The sequence below is a fragment of the Centruroides vittatus genome, unplaced genomic scaffold (genome assembly GCF_030686945.1).
Source record: "Centruroides vittatus isolate TY-2023 unplaced genomic scaffold, ASM3068694v2 scaffold_1323, whole genome shotgun sequence".
Taxonomy (NCBI): Eukaryota; Metazoa; Arthropoda; class Arachnida; order Scorpiones; family Buthidae; genus Centruroides; species Centruroides vittatus.
In genome coordinates, this window is record NW_027122675.1 from 390,240 (window position 1) to 409,940 (window position 19,701).

The 19,701-nt window shown below is 28.7% G+C and overlaps 1 protein-coding gene across 2 annotated transcripts in view; it reads left to right on the forward strand.

Annotated features, from left to right (window-relative positions):
- Positions 1 to 18,730, forward strand: part of LOC136986917 (uncharacterized protein C19orf47) — a 31,446-nt gene extending 12,716 nt beyond the window's left edge. Inside the window, exons 4-9 of one of the 2 annotated variants that reach the window (XM_067284552.1) lie at positions 3,438 to 3,545; positions 10,593 to 10,757; positions 12,320 to 12,390; positions 12,802 to 12,997; positions 13,552 to 13,770; positions 17,978 to 18,730. In XM_067284552.1, coding sequence (XP_067140653.1) covers positions 3,438 to 3,545; positions 10,593 to 10,757; positions 12,320 to 12,390; positions 12,802 to 12,997; positions 13,552 to 13,770; positions 17,978 to 18,141 — 923 coding nt within the window. In that variant the 3' untranslated portion in view covers positions 18,142 to 18,730. The remainder of the gene's footprint in view (positions 1 to 3,437; positions 3,546 to 10,592; positions 10,758 to 12,319; positions 12,391 to 12,801; positions 12,998 to 13,551; positions 13,771 to 17,977) is intronic. The other variant, XM_067284551.1, reaches the window with a different exon arrangement.
- The last annotated feature ends 971 nt before the right edge of the window (positions 18,731 to 19,701 follow it).

Here is a 19,701-nt window from a genome sequence, read left to right on the forward strand (position 1 = left end):
TTATTTTCCAGAAACAAATTTTCTCCTTAATATACTGTAAATTGATCTAGATAATACTTCATATCAATCTTATTTATGAACATATCATAAGTTCTACCATCCATTGGTCAACCAGATACAGGCCCACAAAGCTATTTCCATATTCTATGAAATTGTCCCAGTAAGAACTTCATTTTTCTCTAATGACATGTTTTTCTCAGATTTGCTGAGCATGCAGATAGCCATGCTATTGTTGTTTTTGTCAGCATATTTGATGCACATAAACTTGAATTTTGCATCAAAGTTTCTATGAGGACAGTGGGATATTTACTTTTTGTTCAGGCTAATCTTTCATTTCTATCCATTAAGAAATAAATGCTATAATGAAGGATTTCTTGCAACCTCACATGAGTGAAATATAGAGCATAGAATATCATGATGTAGCTTAATTATTATCTTATATTATAAAAATAATCTTATTTACTTAGAATATTGCACTGTAATTTATTTTATACAAAATAGAAACAAAACATGATTAGGTGTAGTGAACAAGGTGAACAGACTAATTTTTTTTCACGTTGATATTTAAGTCAAATTCACATATACAGTGAAAATGGACTTTTAGACCTAAAATTCTGAAAAAGAATTGACTTATATTTGAAAAAATATGGTATATTGTGAAATTTTATCATCAAATAATAATTAAAAATAAAAAAGTGGGAATTATCAAAGAATATTTAGTTTTGAAGTTTAATTAATTAATTATTATATTTAATATAATTTACAGAGAAAGCCTAATGTCAGATTAAACATTTTAGAAAAATAATAAGTTATTTCAATATCTTTATTGGACTGCAGTTTGAAAAAATTGTGGACCTATAAATTTCCACAGTTGGCCATCTGTCTGTTTTTCCTTAATCTCATGAACAGAGTTAGATAGATGAAAAACAAGACTAGATAAGGAAACCTTAGGGGCAGGAGACCCTGATTAATTATATAAAAACTTCAGTGCAAATTGGAAGTCATGTTATTTCAATTCAAAAATTTTCCCTTAGATCAGGGATGGCCAACAAATTGATTGCGATCAACCAGTCAATCACGAAGCCAATTTTGGTCAATCACTTGCGTTGTCTTGACTTGATGTGTTACACTTGTAACCAGGTAAAAGGTAAAAATAAAACAATAATTGATATGATCAGCTGCATAGATGCATATAAAACAAAATTTATTTTGCTAATAGAAAATCTGCAACAAAATAATCTGAATCATTTTCCAAATATGGCGGATAACCTATAAAAAACATAAAAATATCAATTATAAGATCAACAAATACGTCACAGAAATCCAAAAAGTAATTGAAGATTTTGACGTAAGATTCCAAGATTTTGAAAAAATTAAAGAAATTGTGGAATTTATATCTTTTCCTTTTAAAAAAGATTTAAGTGTGAAATGCATTAACCAAAAAATTTCAAACATATTTCATATGAAGCAAAACGCATTAGAAAATGAAATTATAATTTTACAAACTGATTTAATCTTACAAGCCAGAAAATTTGAAGAAGATTTTTGGAAATATGTCAACCAAGAAAAATATCCCAGTATCACCAAATGTAGCGAATATATTTATTCTTGTTTTGGATTTACATACCTGTGTGAATTGGCATTTTCATACTTAAAGTTAACAAAGACTAAACAATGTTCTGTCTTGACTGATTCCCATACTGAAGACTCATTATCATCATCTTTGTCAGGATACAGGATATACACCTAATTATGATTCCTTGGTTAGAGACATGCAAACTTAGTCCTCCCATTAATGTTAAGGTAATAAAATAAATTCTAAATCTGTCTTTATCTGTAGCTAATTTGAATTAATAAATATTGTTAATAATTACTCATGTTGTTTTAATTCCCCTGGATGTGAATCTTTTTGGACCGTTAAATAATTATGTTGTTTTTTACATAGGTAGAGATACAGGGTGTTTTAGTATAAGGTGCACTCCTGCAAGCTATTGAATGTTTAGCAAAAAATAAGTTTAAAATCTTATATCATTCTTCCATGATAAATTTTCCTGGTCCAAAAAAAATCATGAAAGTGAAATCTTAAAATCAAATTATCAGCCATACTGTGCATTTTTATAACAACTTTTTCATTTTTACAAACAAATAGTACCACAACTAACCACACATTGCAATTGATTAAAAAAATTAAATTATATTTTAAGTTACTAAAAATCTATCCTGAAAAAGTGTCAAAAAAAATTTTTTTTTTTTTGGTACCGCCTGTATGGAATGAACTTGTAGCTGCAAATATCAAAAGTTGGGTCTGGAAATTTATTTTCTTTATGAGCCTATATCTCAAAAACTTAATAAGTGATTTAAAAAATAACAAATAGTTTTGAACATATATTTTGCTTATCTACCCATAGCTCGTGGGAGTACACCTCATACTGAAACTCAGTGTATAAACATAGTAACTCCTCCTCCCCACTTAGACTATGCCTATGACAACAAGTCGATTGTGACACATTTTTAAGATAAAAAGTAGATCTTATGTATACAAAAGTCGGCCATTTCCCCTGAAAGGTGTTAGATACATAACTGGCATGACTCTATTATTAAAGGAAAAGTATGATGTACAGGGGCAAGCCACTACTAATTTGAGGTGGAGAGCATATATTTTAAGTTAAATTAAAAACTGCAGCCCAGCATTGTGATGATGTCACAATAAATAATTGCTCATTATTTATAACATTACTTCATTATCTTTGTTTATATTATCATCACATTTTCTAAAAAATATTTTTTAATTTTTTAGACAATGTAAATGTGTAGTTATATATAGAATGCTTCTTTACTTTTTACATTATTCAGTTATATAACTTTTTATAGCTTTGATTCAATTTTTCAATTAGTAGATTGGAAGAAGTCTTTAAAAGCACGTAAAGTATTTGAAGTTGATATTAACGTTACCTTGAGTTATTTGTAGTCTACTATATTTTGAGAGAAAGTATGAGTTTATTTATGATATGAACCAACAGCTCATAAATAATCTAATGTGAAATATTAAAAAGTGAATAATAATTCTGCTGTGTCAGAACATCTTTAAAAAAAATATGTATATCTCTTTAATGAATTGTGTTCAACTTCACAAACAGTTAATGGAAACAACATGGTTTAAGTGGTATTTATGAAAATTAACTGTTTTATAGTAATATATAATTCCTAGTTTATTTTTGATGATTATTATTATTATTTTCTCAAGTAAATAGTAATATTGTTATTGATCATTATTTTCACATGAAGATCACATACTGTCAAAATAATAAAATAGTGTAATGGATTGAAAACAACTTATTTCTTGAAAGTATGGAGTTTTAAGATTTTAATTGTGTTATCACCATACTTCTAGTATCAGATCTTCAATATAAATTTTAATGAAAATTGTTAACTTTCAGCTGCAAGTAGAATGTTGGATCATTATACCAGAAGAGTAACTAAACCTAATGATTCATTAAATGAGTCAGGGGTTAGAAAATTGACTGAAACTGAAAAATTCAGTGAAGGTAAACATTTTTAATATACCTATTTCAGTTTTTTTTTTTTGAACTAACAAAGGAATAAATCTTACAAACATGTAACAAAAGTTTATATTTTTGAGGAACTTAAAACTTTTTTCTTTTAGTTGTGGTTAAATATCATAAAAATTATTTAACTACTGTTAACCATATTAACTAATAACCAACTACTATGAACTGTTATTTTATTGAAGACTAACCACTTAACGTATATTATTGTTAAATTTGTAATTTTGCCATAATATAATTATTATTAATACTATATTTTTTTTTGTAATGTTGTAATATGTTTAAAAACAATATTTTAGTTTTGTTATTTAAATTCTGCCTATGTTATTCTATATTAGAAAATACAGTTTTATTTAGTTTGTTATATTTCTTTTCTTGTTTCTTCTCAATTAATGAATTGAGAAGGAGTAAGAAAATAAATTAATTCAATGAATAAAAGTATAATTGAATATAAATATATTCATGCTACCAAAAATGTTCATCAAAATATTTATTTATAAACTTAATTTCTTACATTCTTGGTTGTTCTTGATTGCATATAGATGTACTTAATATTGTTCTATAGTTATGAAAATTTTGAATGAATTATATTGTTGATAATTTATTTGTCTATTTATTAACTTATAACATAGTATCTGTAGAACTATAATTTTCCTAAAATATTAGTTTAGCTATAACAGTAATTTAAAACTTCAAAAATTGATATTATAAAAAATAATTTCTACTATACTTAATAATAATAAAGTAATACCTATGGTAGACAGAATGAGGAATCTAAATCATGATAAATTTAAAATATTTATTTTTAATAAATTATATCTTAATCTAAATAAAATTCAATTTATTAAATCTCTTACCTTTGTGAAAACCAATCTTCTAAAATAATATAAATAATTCAATTTTCATATTTATGGCATATAAGATGCACCTCTATTTCATAAGTAAAATATTTAGGAAAAGTATTTAATATATTTATGCCATCCTGCACCTGTGGCACTGGGTACTTTTTAATTTTTTTACTATATTTTAGTTTTAAAAAAAAAAAAAATGTAAAATTAGAATAGAATACACACGGGTTTATTTATCAAGAAAAAACAGGAGTTTAAAAGAAGTCATTTACCATTAAAATATTTTATGTGAATACATGCAAAAGTAACTTAGTTATACAAAAAAAAAATAATAATATGTTTAATTAAACAATAACATTTTTATTCAAGAGTTGGGCTAGATAGAGGTTACTTATAGTTACTGCAGGTTGTTTGAGGAATTTGTTGTCCTGTAGGCAGTCACTTTACATATAAGACACAGGGTGATTTTTTTAAGCCTGTTTTGTTAAAAAAAAAAAAAAAAAAAAGTTGTATCTTGGGTGCAGTTTTCATACAAATTAGAGTTTGAGAACTTGAAACTCATGTGATTTGATGATATCACTTTGATAGAGACTCAACATTCCTATTATAAAAAGTTTAATCTGCTCTTTATGAAGCATATTTAAATTTCTATATCAAACAATTTTGAATCTATTTTGATTTATTCTCAGGGTTCACAAAAAGAAAATCTAAACACAGAAAGTAAGAATGAAACTGCATTCTTATTCATTTTAACATCTTATTCAACGAAATTGATTTGTTTGAATCTGACATCATAATGTTTGGTTTGAAACTTTTAATGATATTTTGTTTATAGTGTTTTCTAATAGATTTGTTGTTAACTCTGAAGATGAACTAAAATAATTTAGAACATTTGGCACAGAAAATTAAATATGGTGTGAAAAAAAATAGTTTGTGTGTTTATACTTTTATTATTATTGTTGTAGTAATAGTAGTAAAGACTTCAAGTTTTAAGAATCACTGTTATGAGGTAGATAAACAAACATATGTATATACTTACAAAGGTTGCTGCAGATGGGTAGAAAATACAAGGTGGGTGGTGTTTAAAATACCAAAAGAGTAAACTAAGTATTTAATGTTATGTAAGGTAGAGGCAGACAGAGTTTGGATCATCCTTAAGTTCATGGTTGCGTTTGCAGAACTTGTACTCTTTTGATATTTTAAACACCACCCACCTTGTATTTTCTACTTATCTGCTGCAACCCTTGTAAACAGATTCTACCCAATCAATTACCCAGTATTTTCTTTAATGCCAATTTGTAACCAATAATCAACTATTATACGGACTGAAGAGGGGTCATTGAGACCGAAAATGCATTTTCTCCAATAAGACCTATATCAACAACTAGCTTTTACTTTTTTAAAATCTACAACAAAACCAGTAACTGAATGTTTAATTAAATATGTATATACCATGCCAGGGTTGAGCAATGGCTGGCTGAGTGACACGAGTAGGAGTTTATAGGATGAGGGCACTAAAGGCGTCCCCAGTTGGCATTGTAAGTAACCAAGGATGGTTATATCATATTTAAAAAGGTCTGGAAGGGTAGATGGGACTGGAGACTTGGTAGCATAACTGGCAACGCATCTGCACATTAAGCGGGAATTGTGGGTTCAAGTCCCACTCCAGACCAATTCTTTTCTTCCAGAATAGTCTAAATTATTTAATAAATATTAATTATGATTATTAAATTTAATAAGAGATGGTGCTTAACGCCTCTCTCTAATGACAAATTATTTAGTAAATAATTAAAAATATAGCCACAGAAAAGTAGTCTGATGTAACCAGTGGTGGTTTGGTTATAAGGTAGATATGAGTAATAGAAATGAATATATAAATTATATGCTAAGCATCTGGGAGCATTATCAATAGATACAAAGACTTAAAATTCAAGTCTTTGTGTGTGTGTGTGTGTGTGTATATATATATATATATATAACTTATACATATATCAATTAATGTGATAATTTCAGTTATATTATAAGATATAAAGAGACTTCATTTAATCAAAATATTTTTAATTAAAATGAAGAAACAAATATTATTTAATTACTGTATAATATTGTAGAGATAAATAAAATTTTAACATTTTTGATGCAGATCACTAAAGAATATCTCCTGAATTAGTCAATATTAATCATAAATTCTACTGATATTGAAGAAAATGTTGTTAAATAAATTTACATTTAAATTTAAACTATAAATTTAAAAATGCATTATTAAAAAGTAAAAAGCTTTTATATAGACATATGTTTTATTATAAAGTTACAAAAATTAAGTATTGATAAAAATTCAGCTTAATTGAACAATACAATTAAATGTTTGATTAAATAAATGATATATATTTTAAATTAACTTTTAATACTTTTTAAATGAATACATAAAGAATACATAAAGGCAAATTATAATATAAAATGAATATAATTAGGAAAAGTTATAAGTGAAACCAAACTTCTTTCCCATTGAAAATTTGAGTGTAGGTTGATGTCATTTTGGCCCCATGGCCTTTATCATTTACTTTACTGAATAAGAGTTATTTTGATCTAGCACCAGCTATCTCAAAGGAAATTTTGGAGCAAATCTGTTACTAGATGGTTTGATTAGTCTTTCATTTTTATAACTGAAAATTTATAGTTTAGTTTTAATTGTTTATGACAACCAACACATGGTGCTCTGCCAACAGGGAATGTCTTCCAGGAAATCTTTTATGAGAAACTGGTTTCTATTTAGGGGTTACTAATGTGAAGAAAACCCAGTAAACTTCACATGGTTAGTTCGTTGGCTAGGCATGAACCTGCGATCGACTACAAGTGTTCAGTGATTTTATCCACTTAGCCATTAGTGGGCATGTGAAAATGAATAATCTCTATTGATTTTCCTTAACAGTGTTTTGTTTAACAGTATTTATTTAGTTTTGTTATGAACATTAAAATATAAATTAACAAAATTTGAAATGATATCAAAATTTTGCCAATTAATTAGTTAGTGATTTTATAATTTTACATTGCAAATGTCACCAATCAACTTGGCAATTCATTTGGCATAATTTGATACATATTTTTCTGTGGTGCTTAATTTTTTTATTTAAGAATTATAAAAGTGGTAAGGAATAGGAAAAAATATAATTATTTAATTGATTTAGAATCCATCATTAATTTTTACATTAGTGGCAGATATCAGAAAACTTGTATAAGCACAAGATCTTTATGATCTTATTCTTAAATTTTATTCATATTCAAATATTAATTTTTCAGGTGTTTTACATGTAAAATAGTTACATTCAATGTAAAATAGAAGAAAACTGCCACTTAAAACTGGTAAATTAGAATTAAAACACCAAACCTACAAACCAGCAAATTTTTATAACAACTGCAAATGTTTTCACTTGTGTTGAACAGGTATCATCAGGCAAACTATTCACCAAATGCTGAAACAAACAGGAGATTGTTGAACATGTGTGCAAAGGGGAAGTGACATAAGACGACAGAAACGAGGAGAGTGGGATAGTAAGACTTATAGTTTGAAGAAAGACTTCCACACTGTTGGGAAGGAGTCAACATCACGAAAATTAATAGCCTTTTTTTTTTGCAGGTGACTTTATATATTTCCACCAGCTCAAGATGTTTGAGAAAGGGTTGCCTGGAAGAGTTATGTAAGAGGCATGCTTTGCAGAATTCCACATCAGTGATCAATGTTAGGGTCGGAGGCATAGATAGTTTCTCTCATCCCATGTCACCTCCCCTTTGCACATGTGTTTGGTAATCCCCGTTTGTTTCATCATTTGGAGAATAGTTGCCTGATGATGCCCATTCATCATGGGCAAAAACATTTGCACTTGTTATAAAAATTTGCTGGTTTATAGGTTTGTTGTTTTTAATTCAATGTAAAATTACCTCAAGTTTAACTAAGGCTCTTAAATGTGTTTAATTTTTTTTTTTTTTTTTGTGAAAATTTGACTTTAGAATTCAACAAATTTGTTAATTATTTTTTTCATAATTTACATTGATAGGTTATTTAAGAGTATTGCATATTACTATATTTTTAATTCAGCTATTTCTTTCATAAAATTTTGTATGTTCTTGCTAAATGTTATATTTCATATATATCTCTATCTGTAACTAAAAGACTTATGAATGAGCCTTAGGAAGAAACTTATTACTAACAATAATAGTGTATGAGGCATATAGTTTCAAAACAGTCAACTCCACTTTTTCTGGGTCTGGAATGTGGCTGATTTTGAAACTAAACTCCAATTTTTATCTTCCTTCTTATTCATAATTTCTGTTTTGTGACTAGTTTAGAAATTTATAACAATCTTCGTTGAAAAGAAAAGAAAAAATTGTATGATTGGGTGCTTGGCTAATTTTTTTTTAAATGTACTTAGCCATTTTTGAAACTACACTTCATATATTGTTTGATATTGAAACTAGAAAGTTGTTTTTAACTCTACAATTTGATATAAAAGTGTTTAGATGTTTTTAAATGTTAATTGGCCTCGAAAAGTTTATTAAAAATAAAGATAGAGAAACTAGTGTTAACAATTGCAACCTTAATATTGTTAATTCTTCAGAAAAATATGTTTGTCTGAAGAATAGAGTAAAAACATCTAATAAGTAGATAAATTTTTGTATATAAAAATGAGTTTATACTGAAAAACAAAAAAAAAAGGTAAAAAAGATATAGGACAGAAGGCTTGTCCTATATCTTTTCTACCTTTGTAAATGGTTTAGAGTATCTGTAAATATTTAAGTTTGAAAGTCCCAGAGACCTCTCCTCCTGTTTTGATGATTAATTTTATATATGACTTTATGTATTATAATCATTACTTATGAATCTGTTCTGTGAAAACAATGGCAATGTTCTGGCTGCACTTCATAAATTTCATCATTGTAAGAATTTACGCTCAGGATCATTGACTCCCAAGGAGAGTGATCTCTCAATTTAAGGAAATTGTATGCCCACTGTAGTTTAACTCTGTTGAGTTCACAAACTTATTACTTCACAAGTTATTGAATAGCCGATGAGTAATGTTGTATGTGCAATAGTGTATGTGCAGTGTCATGACAAGTGGGTATTCTTATAGCCTTGTGCAAAAAGTGTTGAGAAAGTTGGTGTATTGTTATCCATATAAGATCAGTAACAATTAGCACTGACAGGGAAACCTCAACTAACCTTTGTATTGACTTTTCTTGCCAGAATGAAAGTGGATATGTCGTGGCCATGGAAAATCTTGTGATGCAACAAAATACATTTTTACTTCAGTGAAACAGTGAACAAAATAACTTTATATTTAGGCCATAGAAAACCCTTGCATTTTCCAACAGATTCCACTACACTTGCCTAAATTTACAGTGTGGTTTGGATTCACAGCCATATTTGTCCTTGCACAATTCTTTCAAGAAGCTAATCCCAATGGATCTGGGACATGCTCTGTGATAGCCAAGAGATGCTCAATTCTTGTTGTATCCTATCTGCAACAGTGATAATGCTTTGAGTCAGCCATTTTCATGCAAGATAAAACATCTTCCAACATCAGCTGCTACATACAACAGTTTCTGTAGCAAGATTTCATCAATAACAGAGTGATTAGTGTTGCATTTCCTACTATCTGGTCACTTCATTCTTCAAATCTTAATCTGTGTAATTTTTGGTTGTGAAGAGGACACTTAAAATGTGTGGTTTATCAAGGAGATATTGTAAATATGGCAGTATCAAAAGACAGTACTACTGCAGTTGAGAAGCATTGAAGATGATCAGTTACAGTCAGCTGTTGATCATATTGTTCATCACCATCAGGTTTTACTCCTTCATAGTGGTGTCCATACAGAGCAGTAACCTCTGACCACTGTCTCTGTATAGCATGAGTGTATTGTAGTACAAATGAAATGTCTGTTGCTTTGCAGTACCAAAACTGCTGTTGTGATTAGTTTTCTATTAAAATAAAATTAATACTGAATGTTTTACATATCCTGAAATGTCACCATATCAGATTTTAATTTATAGATTTGATGATCTTTAATTTATAGATTTGATGAAGGCTTTTCATAATAAAAATTAACTTAAAAATTTCATTATAACTGTATCTTAAAATTTATTAATCAAACATTTAATAAATAACTACACATCTATACTTTTTAGATAAAAATACTGTAATAAGTCTGAAGAGAAAAACACCAGCACCACCTGCAGTAAAGAAAGTTAGAAGAGTACTTCCTGAACATGAAGGAACATATAAGGTTACAATGCCTGCTGGAACAACAGAAAGAACTAGGAAAATATTGAATCAACAAAAAGTAGAAAGTGGTATGTACTAAAAATGCAATTTTGTATATATGATGATTCAAAACATTGAAATTTGGAATCAGATTTAATAAAATAAATGTAAATTTTAACATTTTAATCCTGTACTTTTGTTAATGAGTTTTAATTTTTAAATAAAAATGTTTTATTGTATGTTCTTTGGAACTAGAATAAAGTTGCTATTGAGAACAAATCATACAGGAACAATCTTATGGAAAAAGTAGATTTATTTGCATAATAAAATAAGGAATGAAGAGGAACATAGAGCCTGAAATGCATATCCATTGTAACTCATAGAAAATAAATGCATTTTTTCCATCAAAACTAGTGTTTCTGTATGATTTGTTCTCAATAGCAACTTTATGTTAGTTCCAAAGAACATACAACTAATTGAGAGAACAGCAAGCAATCAAGTACTGTAGAGCAGTGGTTCTTAACCTTTTTATACTCACGGCCCACCAAATATTTTATAATTTTTTTGTGACTCCCGTTTTTTAATAATAATTTATATTTGTTAAATTATCTATAATAAATTAATTTTTTTAATTATTGCTTTATTTTTTATATAATAAATGTAAATCATAACTTTATTATTTCATTATGTATTTAAATAACATTCAAACTTTACAATTAAACATAAAAACTCATTAATTTTTAATAGAAAATAAAATAAGAAACATGTCGATAAATCGATTCAAAGTCGATGCTAAAACTAAACTTGTCATAAAGATTTTGCATATCTTTTGCAAAAATATTTAAATTTTCAAAGTCTACTACTAAGCCTACTATTTTTCCTTATTTTTTTAAAAATTTCAAGCATTAATAATTTCTTAGAATTACTTTGGAATAAAAGAAGTAAATACTGGGGTGTAAGTAGCATATTTGCATTTATTTCTTCTGTACTAACAAAGTTGTATGTAGGAAGAAATAAATAAATAAAAACTAAATAGGAAAACTTTATCTTTCTTATTTCACTTTTCAATACGATATTCGGTTATACATCAATTTTCTTTTTATTATATTATGAAGGAAATTTTGCATAATTTGGCGGCTCCCCCGGTTAACTTCTTACGGACCCCCAGGGGGCCGCAGCCCCTCTGTTAAGAATCACTGCTGTAGAGCATCGATTATCCAAATCAATTGGGGACTGGGGTTGTTCGGAAGATCGATTTTTCAGTTAACCAATTATGTACGAAAAAATACATTATTAATATAGTATATTAGTATATCCCATGTTGAAATTTTTCTCCATTGCGTGTCACTTTGCATTGAATTTTCGTCGATATTAAGCCTAACGAAAATTTTTATAATAATCGTGGCTATTGTATCATTAAAAATTATTTCTTTATTTTGTACAAACAAAATAAATATATTGAAAAATATAAAAACAAAAAGAAATATACTGTAGAAGTTAATCTAGTATCAAAAACATTCGATTCGGCATGACACAATCTGAATGGAACACTTTCAGTTAACTGATGTTTCAATTGATTGGTGTTCGGATAATCAATGCTCTACTAAACTACTATACTGTACTAAAAATTATTATTATTTTTTTTTTGTAGCCAAAAGATCAGTGTTTGATCGACTTGGTGATAGTGCTGTAAGCAGCTCTACTGATGTTTCAACAACAAAGGTATTACTTTAGTTTATTTTTTAAATGGTTAAGCAATCAAAATCAAATGTGAATTTTTATGGTTGATGTTGATGTTCTTGTTTATTTTACATGAATAAAGACACATTTAGACCTATAACTCTATACAACAACTTTACTTCTTATCTCATTAAATGATACAAAACAACTTAGCTTTACACACACACTCACTTTGTAGTTTGACATCAACTGAACACAGCACTGTCTTGAGTTTTCTTTGGTCTTTACAAATTAAATATGATCTCCAACAGTTAAAATTTCAATGTTCAGATATTGTTAATTATTAAATGTTTTTTTCGTATAATTTTCTTATAATAAATTTAATTTTTATACTCTATTATAAAATAATAATTGCTTTAAGCAAATATCATAGTTTTCATTTTTATTTTACAGATTCAAAATTCTTCTGTATTTCAAAGATTAGGTCCTTCTAAAACTCAGGTAACCACATCTAGTCCTGCCAATATGAATGATGATGATGAGGATTATGAAAGAAATAAGGCAATTTCACCTTTACCTTACCAAGGAGTATTAAAAATTACAGGAATAAAGAAGACAATTCCTTCGAATACAATAAAAATTACAAAAGGTTTGCCATAAATGATTTTAAAAATATATATTTAATTTAATGAAAATAATAATAATTGTGTAGTTTATTAGAAGTTCTGTTTGGTAGGCTGCCTTCAACAGTCTAATGTTGGTGTTTTATGAAGATTGAATTAGTCTATTGATTCAAAAGAATAAGCTTTCTTTATTTGCACTTGTATTCATACAAGTGTACATAGTAAAAACTCAGAAGTTCAGAAACTTTGTCATTAAAAGTATAGAATTGATATTTAGGTGCAAAATACTATTTCTACATACAGAGATCTAACTTTCTATTTATTTCCTTGATTAAACAAATAAATAAATTACAAAAGGCATCAAAAGTTTTAATTTAAAACATTTATTTTAAAAGATTTCTGGAAAAAAAAAAAAGGTGATTGAGTAAATTAATAGATGACATTGCTACCTAATTATGCTAAATTATCTGTTATTTTATATTTTTATAAAGATTTAAACTTTTACAAGGTCTTATATTATTATTTTTAATTATAAAGTGTCATTAACTGACTGACTGAAAATTATTTTATTTTGATTTAGTTATAAGGAATCCTGATGCACTAGTTAAACATTCTGCCATGACTAAAAGAACAAGTATAATGAAGAGACTTGGACCCAAACCAACTTTATCAAAATCTTTAGCTGATTCTTCTACAGAACCAACTTCTCTAATAATAAAAAAATCTATAGAAGCTGCAACAGCGATTCGAAGATTTCCAATTACTTCTGCAAATAAATATAACACTGCTGGTATTCTTGGTAGGTTTCCAGTTGAATTAATAATGATAAATATATATTAATTTCTGAGGATTTTTGTTTTTGGTCATCAAGATTATCATAAATAATTTTTGTTAATGATAAAACTATTTCTACTTGTTGTGAACTGTTTTTATTTCACATATTCAGAATTTTATATATATATATTATAGTCATTGATGTTGAGTATCTGAAATCAATTGAATAGCCAGTCATTTGTGACATACACACATTGGGTGAAAAGGGGTTTAGTCTGTTTTGACAACTGCCAAGTTAAATTGGGAAGACTATAACCTTATTTTGGTTTTTGTTATTTTATTAATATACAGTAGACTTTATTTATTCATCATGTAAGCTTACACCATCTTATGCAGGAAGTAGAAAAATAATATATGCACTATACTAGTATGTATGCCTTATTTAGGCTTATATTCATTCATTGTTTTAAATATTGGGACCCAGGAGGTTCCAAAAATAAGTGCATTGTGTATGCCTTTATTATATAAGTAAATAAATTATTACATAAGTGCATGATAATGTAGGAAAAAAAATCACAGGAAACAACTTGCTATTTGATATTTAACAGTTTATGAATATCAAGAATGTCAGTTTATCATATTCAAGATTGTTTAATGTGTTTAGACAGTGACATGTTACTTTGGTCATAAATGAATGACATTTGTGTCATTTTATTGATGTTAGTCTATTGTGACTGTAATATATTAATAGGACTTACTATACTGATTTAACTTGCAAAAGAAATTAGAGAGATTGAATTAGTCTATTGATTTAAAAGAATAAGCTTTCTTTATTTGCACTTGTATACATACAAGTGCAAATAAAGTATAATATATTTTTTGTGTTTTGAGTCTTTTTGTTCATCAGCAGGAGTTTTATCAGTTATATTTCTAAAATACAAACCAAATTTTTTTAATTACACAATAAAAATTAAAATTTATAAAATTTAAACCATAATTACATACATAAAATATTTCAGATGACTTATTCCTAACTTTTGCATAAATCTTTAAGTTTTTCCAATTCCTGAAGGATAAAATATCAAATAAAATGTTGTTATTCTGTAATTTTTACTTTTAGTCTGGTCAAAAAACTTTTTTCTTTAATTAATTAATTCATTCATTATAAATTACTTCTTTTTTTATCATTTTTTATTTATTTGTTTTTTCCTCACTTCTCTTTCCTTTCTTTATTTCTTTCATTCCTTGTAACAAAGACTGTACTTTCTTTTTCCTCTCTTATTCTTCTGCTGTTGTCATATTTAAATAACGATATAATTAAGATGCTCTCTATAAATATAATTTTTTCATGTTAAATGTATTTCTTTTCCATTATTATCATTGATTTTATTTTACCTTGTTTTATTATGTATATATGTGTGTTCACAAAGTTAGGTTTTAAACGTGTTTCTTTTTTTTTAAATATTTTAACTGGTTTTTTATTATTTCACATCTTTTCTTATTGCAATGACATGCTACTGTATTTGAATAATTTTTCTTAACTGATCTTATATGTTCTTTAATTCTTAGTCCCAATTTTCTATTTGTTTCTCCAACATATGTTAAGTTATTAGGCTGCAATTGAAAAATTATAGACCTATAAATTAAAAAACACTACTAAATCAACACCGGAGTGAAGTTAATTTACATACCTCCAAGCCTGTTACTGGTGTGACCACCAAAAATGATGAAAAAACGAAAAAATAGTTTGTTACAAACGTTTTCGAACCCTAAAAGGTTTTTCTTCGGGTAAAGATGAATTTCTGATAGAATGCAAATCAAAAAGGGACACGATTTAAAACTCAAATGCATGCCTTTCGATGACATCTTCCTGGGCATGTGTGCTCCAGCCATTGATGCTATTTATAGGTTTTTGTCCATTTGTACTTGCCATGCTATGGACAGAGTTATTCCTCCTTGTGATTGATGCAATTGTTGTTGAGGCTAGCTTTTGACCCTGGAAATCGATCAAGCACACCCTACGGAGGTCCATTTCCTCGACATTAACATTGGGTCAGCAATCCATACCAAAGTGTACCGTAAACCAGGATTGGAGTTCATATACAGTACATACCTGTGGGGTCTTGTGTCCCACCCTTAGAGGTATGAAGGAGTACATGTCAGGAGTTGCAATTTGGCACAGAGTATTAGGTGCCTAAACAGGCGCGCACAAAAAAGAAAAAAAGTAGACTTGTAGGTACTCGGGACCAAGAACCAAGTCAAAATAAAATACAAAACGGCGACACTCTTTCTACAAAGAGGCGCTACTGTCAGATTTGTGTGTGCATTGCTTGTTGAGAAGTTGAAAATGCGAACATTGTGAATTCGAATTTTGACAAACAAATCTTTGAAAAAATCCATTTACCTGTCCCATGTTATTCCCGACATATCTCTGGTCATGACCTACTGACCTTGACCGGTTGACCCAAGATATCTCATTTCAGCATCGGAATAATTTTGAAAGTACTGTAGATGGTGCTAGTCATTATAATTTTACATTAAAACTAACTTCCAAAATATAACTTTTTTTGTTTTTACATTTATTAATATATTTATCTTGTTTGTTCAAAATAAAAAAATAATTTCGGGCAATACAATAGCCATGATTATTTTTTTCAAAAATGGGAAATTTTCGTTAGGCATTGACAAAAATTCAACCTGAGGCGACATTCAATGGAGAGAAATTGCGACATTGGATAGGTTAATTTCACCAAAAATGCATCAGGACGACATTGTGGTCGTGGCCATGGCCGAGGCTGGCGAAGTTTGGACAATTGCGCTCAAAACCAGTGATACCAAAGAAGATTTGAGAATGAGAATGAGAACCCACCGTGAGCATCAAGGTGATCCTGCTTACCGTAGCCAAGAACCAGGCCAGTGACAACGCAACCCATCTTAACCATGGCAGAAACGAAGCCCGCCGTAATCTATGCCAAGATCCTAAGTACTGGTGTCAACTTTTCCTCATTGGAGAGTGCGCATTTTTCTCTTTTCCTTAGAAAACGATGCGCAGTCAAACCCCAAGTCCCTGAAACATAGTCTTGTCCCAAAAATGGCTTGGCATTTTACTTGTTCTGGATGCCAGGCTACAAACCTCCAAATAACAATGTACTCCATAAGTGCCAGTACACTAGGTACTAAAATAATTTTCATGTGTCCAAAACTTAAGGATGGATGGCATTTGTGCATGAAAGAGAACAGTAGATGAAATCAGACAAGTATGACTATAACTGTATTACTCAATATCTAGCATAGGATAATACAAAACTTACAGGATTATACAAATCGAAGCAATAAAATAAGTCGTTAGTGAAAAAGATACATAAAACAGTTGGATATAGGTGGAGAATGGATGAAAAGTGCTTACCAATACCCAGGAATAGAGACTTGTCATAGAATGAATCTCAAACTGCAATGCAGCACTCACAATGCCATGGCAGTTTGTTACCAAGTGACTAAAGTGTTCTTAGCGCAATTGTGTTCATTTTTAAGTTTTTGACATGTGTGTAAATGCTAATGATATGTAAACTAGTAAAATTATACTTTATTTTCATCTTTTCACTGGTCAAGTTCAGTTTGAATGTTCTTTGCCACGAATATCAGCTTAATTAGTGTTGCATATTAGTACAAGGCAGGAAATAGGAAAAAAAAACTACATTGCCAATGCCCCCAGGGCTGCATAACAGGATTTTGCAGGCCATGGATTGCTCATTGCTGATCTACACTACATGCTATAAAAAAATTTTTTTTCTCCATATGTAATAAACATTTTTAGTTTTAGGATAATATTTACAGTTGATTAGAATAAATTCAACATTGAAAATTAAAACATTGTTTATAATGTATTGCTTAAGTTTCTGCATAGATTATCTGTATTTGATGTGATGGAAGCATATTTTAACATATTACAATTAAAACTTTTTTAAAAATCTGTGTTAATGTAAATTTGAATTTTGTGAATCAAATAATGTGTTTTAAGCAGATTTGGGCCATTAATATTTTTAAGTATGTTTAAGTCATTTTTTAGCTCAAATATTTTAAAAACCTAATGAAGATATAAATATATTTTTAAATTTTGCATTTATTTTAAATCATCCTTGTTTCAAAATATGTATCATTTATTAATTATTTAGTTAATTTATAATTTTATAATATGAAAAGTAAATTTTTTCAAATTATTTATTTTATTTTAGGAAACAAGTCAAATCTGAAAAGGATAAACATTAAGAATAGATTAGGACAGAAGTTACCAACAGGAAAAACCAATGCCATACTTAACAGGACAAACATTATTAATTTAAGGAATGTAAAGAAACCAATGTCTGAGAGATTAGGACCTCCTAGGATCACATTATAAAATAGAATATGACAAAAAGTGAATAGTCTACTCAAGACGTTTTAATTTGAGTAATTAATTTAGTTAATAATTAAGAACTGGTTTTAATTTTAAATAATACATACTCTGATGACATTTTTGTTTAAGCAATAAAATATTAAGTTCCAGTGTTCAGTAAACACAAATTTTTTTAATATATTTTTGTGAAAACAATAAAATTTTATTTCATTAAACAATAATAGAAGTACCTGATGGTATTTAATTGAGTCAACATTGTACATATTGACAGTGTGCCTTTTCATTTGTTCTGAATTTGGCTTCATTTCATTTCACTTTTATTTGACATAATTTATAGTAAACAGTAATTACATAATAAAGTTGTTTTTAATAAATTGCATGATTTTAAATGAAAATGATTTTATTATATTTCATAACACGGTGGGCATTACATTATCAATTTTCGGCATTGTATTATTTGTGTGTTATTAAAGTTTTCAATGGTTGAAGTATGATAAAAATTTCAAATCCATAATTTCTTTTAATTGTATTATTTCTTTAGTAAAGTAATGTGAATTCAAGCTTTATTGAATAAAAACATCAATTAAAATAATTGTTGTAATGTTTGAAGAACTATTATAAATCAGTGAATTATTCATATTTTAGTAATTTTTTTCATTAAAGATATATATTAGATGCAACAACAGCATAAACTGTACATGAAGTAGAAGTGTTGCAAATTTGTCACAATATGCAAGCTTTATGACACTGGGTGTATCATTCTGTTGGTTGTTAAGCATATAAGATATAAGTAAGAATGAAGAAGCATTCTTCGTTCTTATATCTTCAAGAAAAAGAAAATTATTTAAATTTATTAATTGTCCATTTTTGTAAGACATACATATATCATATACTTAATACAGTATATCTCATAGAATATCAGTGTGTCAACCAACAACCAGTAGTTTGATTGTCCTTTAAATATAACCACAATCTTATTGTGCATGTGAAGAAATACAGGTATCACTGCAAATATTTTAAAGAATATTAATTTAGTTCATACTGTGTCCAATAGCTTTTAAAGAAGCATTTCCGAACTAACAGAAAGGGACTGGATATTGCTCCCACCTGGAGCCGGGGCCATAAACGGCCGGAAGGATCAAAGGTGGAGCGTCCCCACTTAAGGGACAATGCGTTGGCCACGTGCCGGCCAGCTTGAGAGAACAAAAATAAATAAAGCACGGACGCAAATGTGAGCTACGTCGGCGGGAGATAGGGCGGACGTCTTGGAAGGCTCTTAAGAAGGGGAAGGAAGTGATTGGTCGCAGGAGGCAGTGCCAGAATCCCTTAAATTGGAAGGGTGGCAAAAAAGCGAGGAGAAAGGGCGAGGGACCTGGTACGTGGCGGTCTCTAACAACAGGCAGACCTTTGAGGCGGATAGAGAGAGTGTTCTCCTCTTGGAAAGTCCTCTGGAGAAAGGTTTGTAGAGACGGACGGCCACGAGGTTAAGCCATCTCCAGGAGAGTGACTCGTGTTCCCAGGCCAGCTAAGTCGACGTGCTGCATCACAGCTTCGATACTGTAG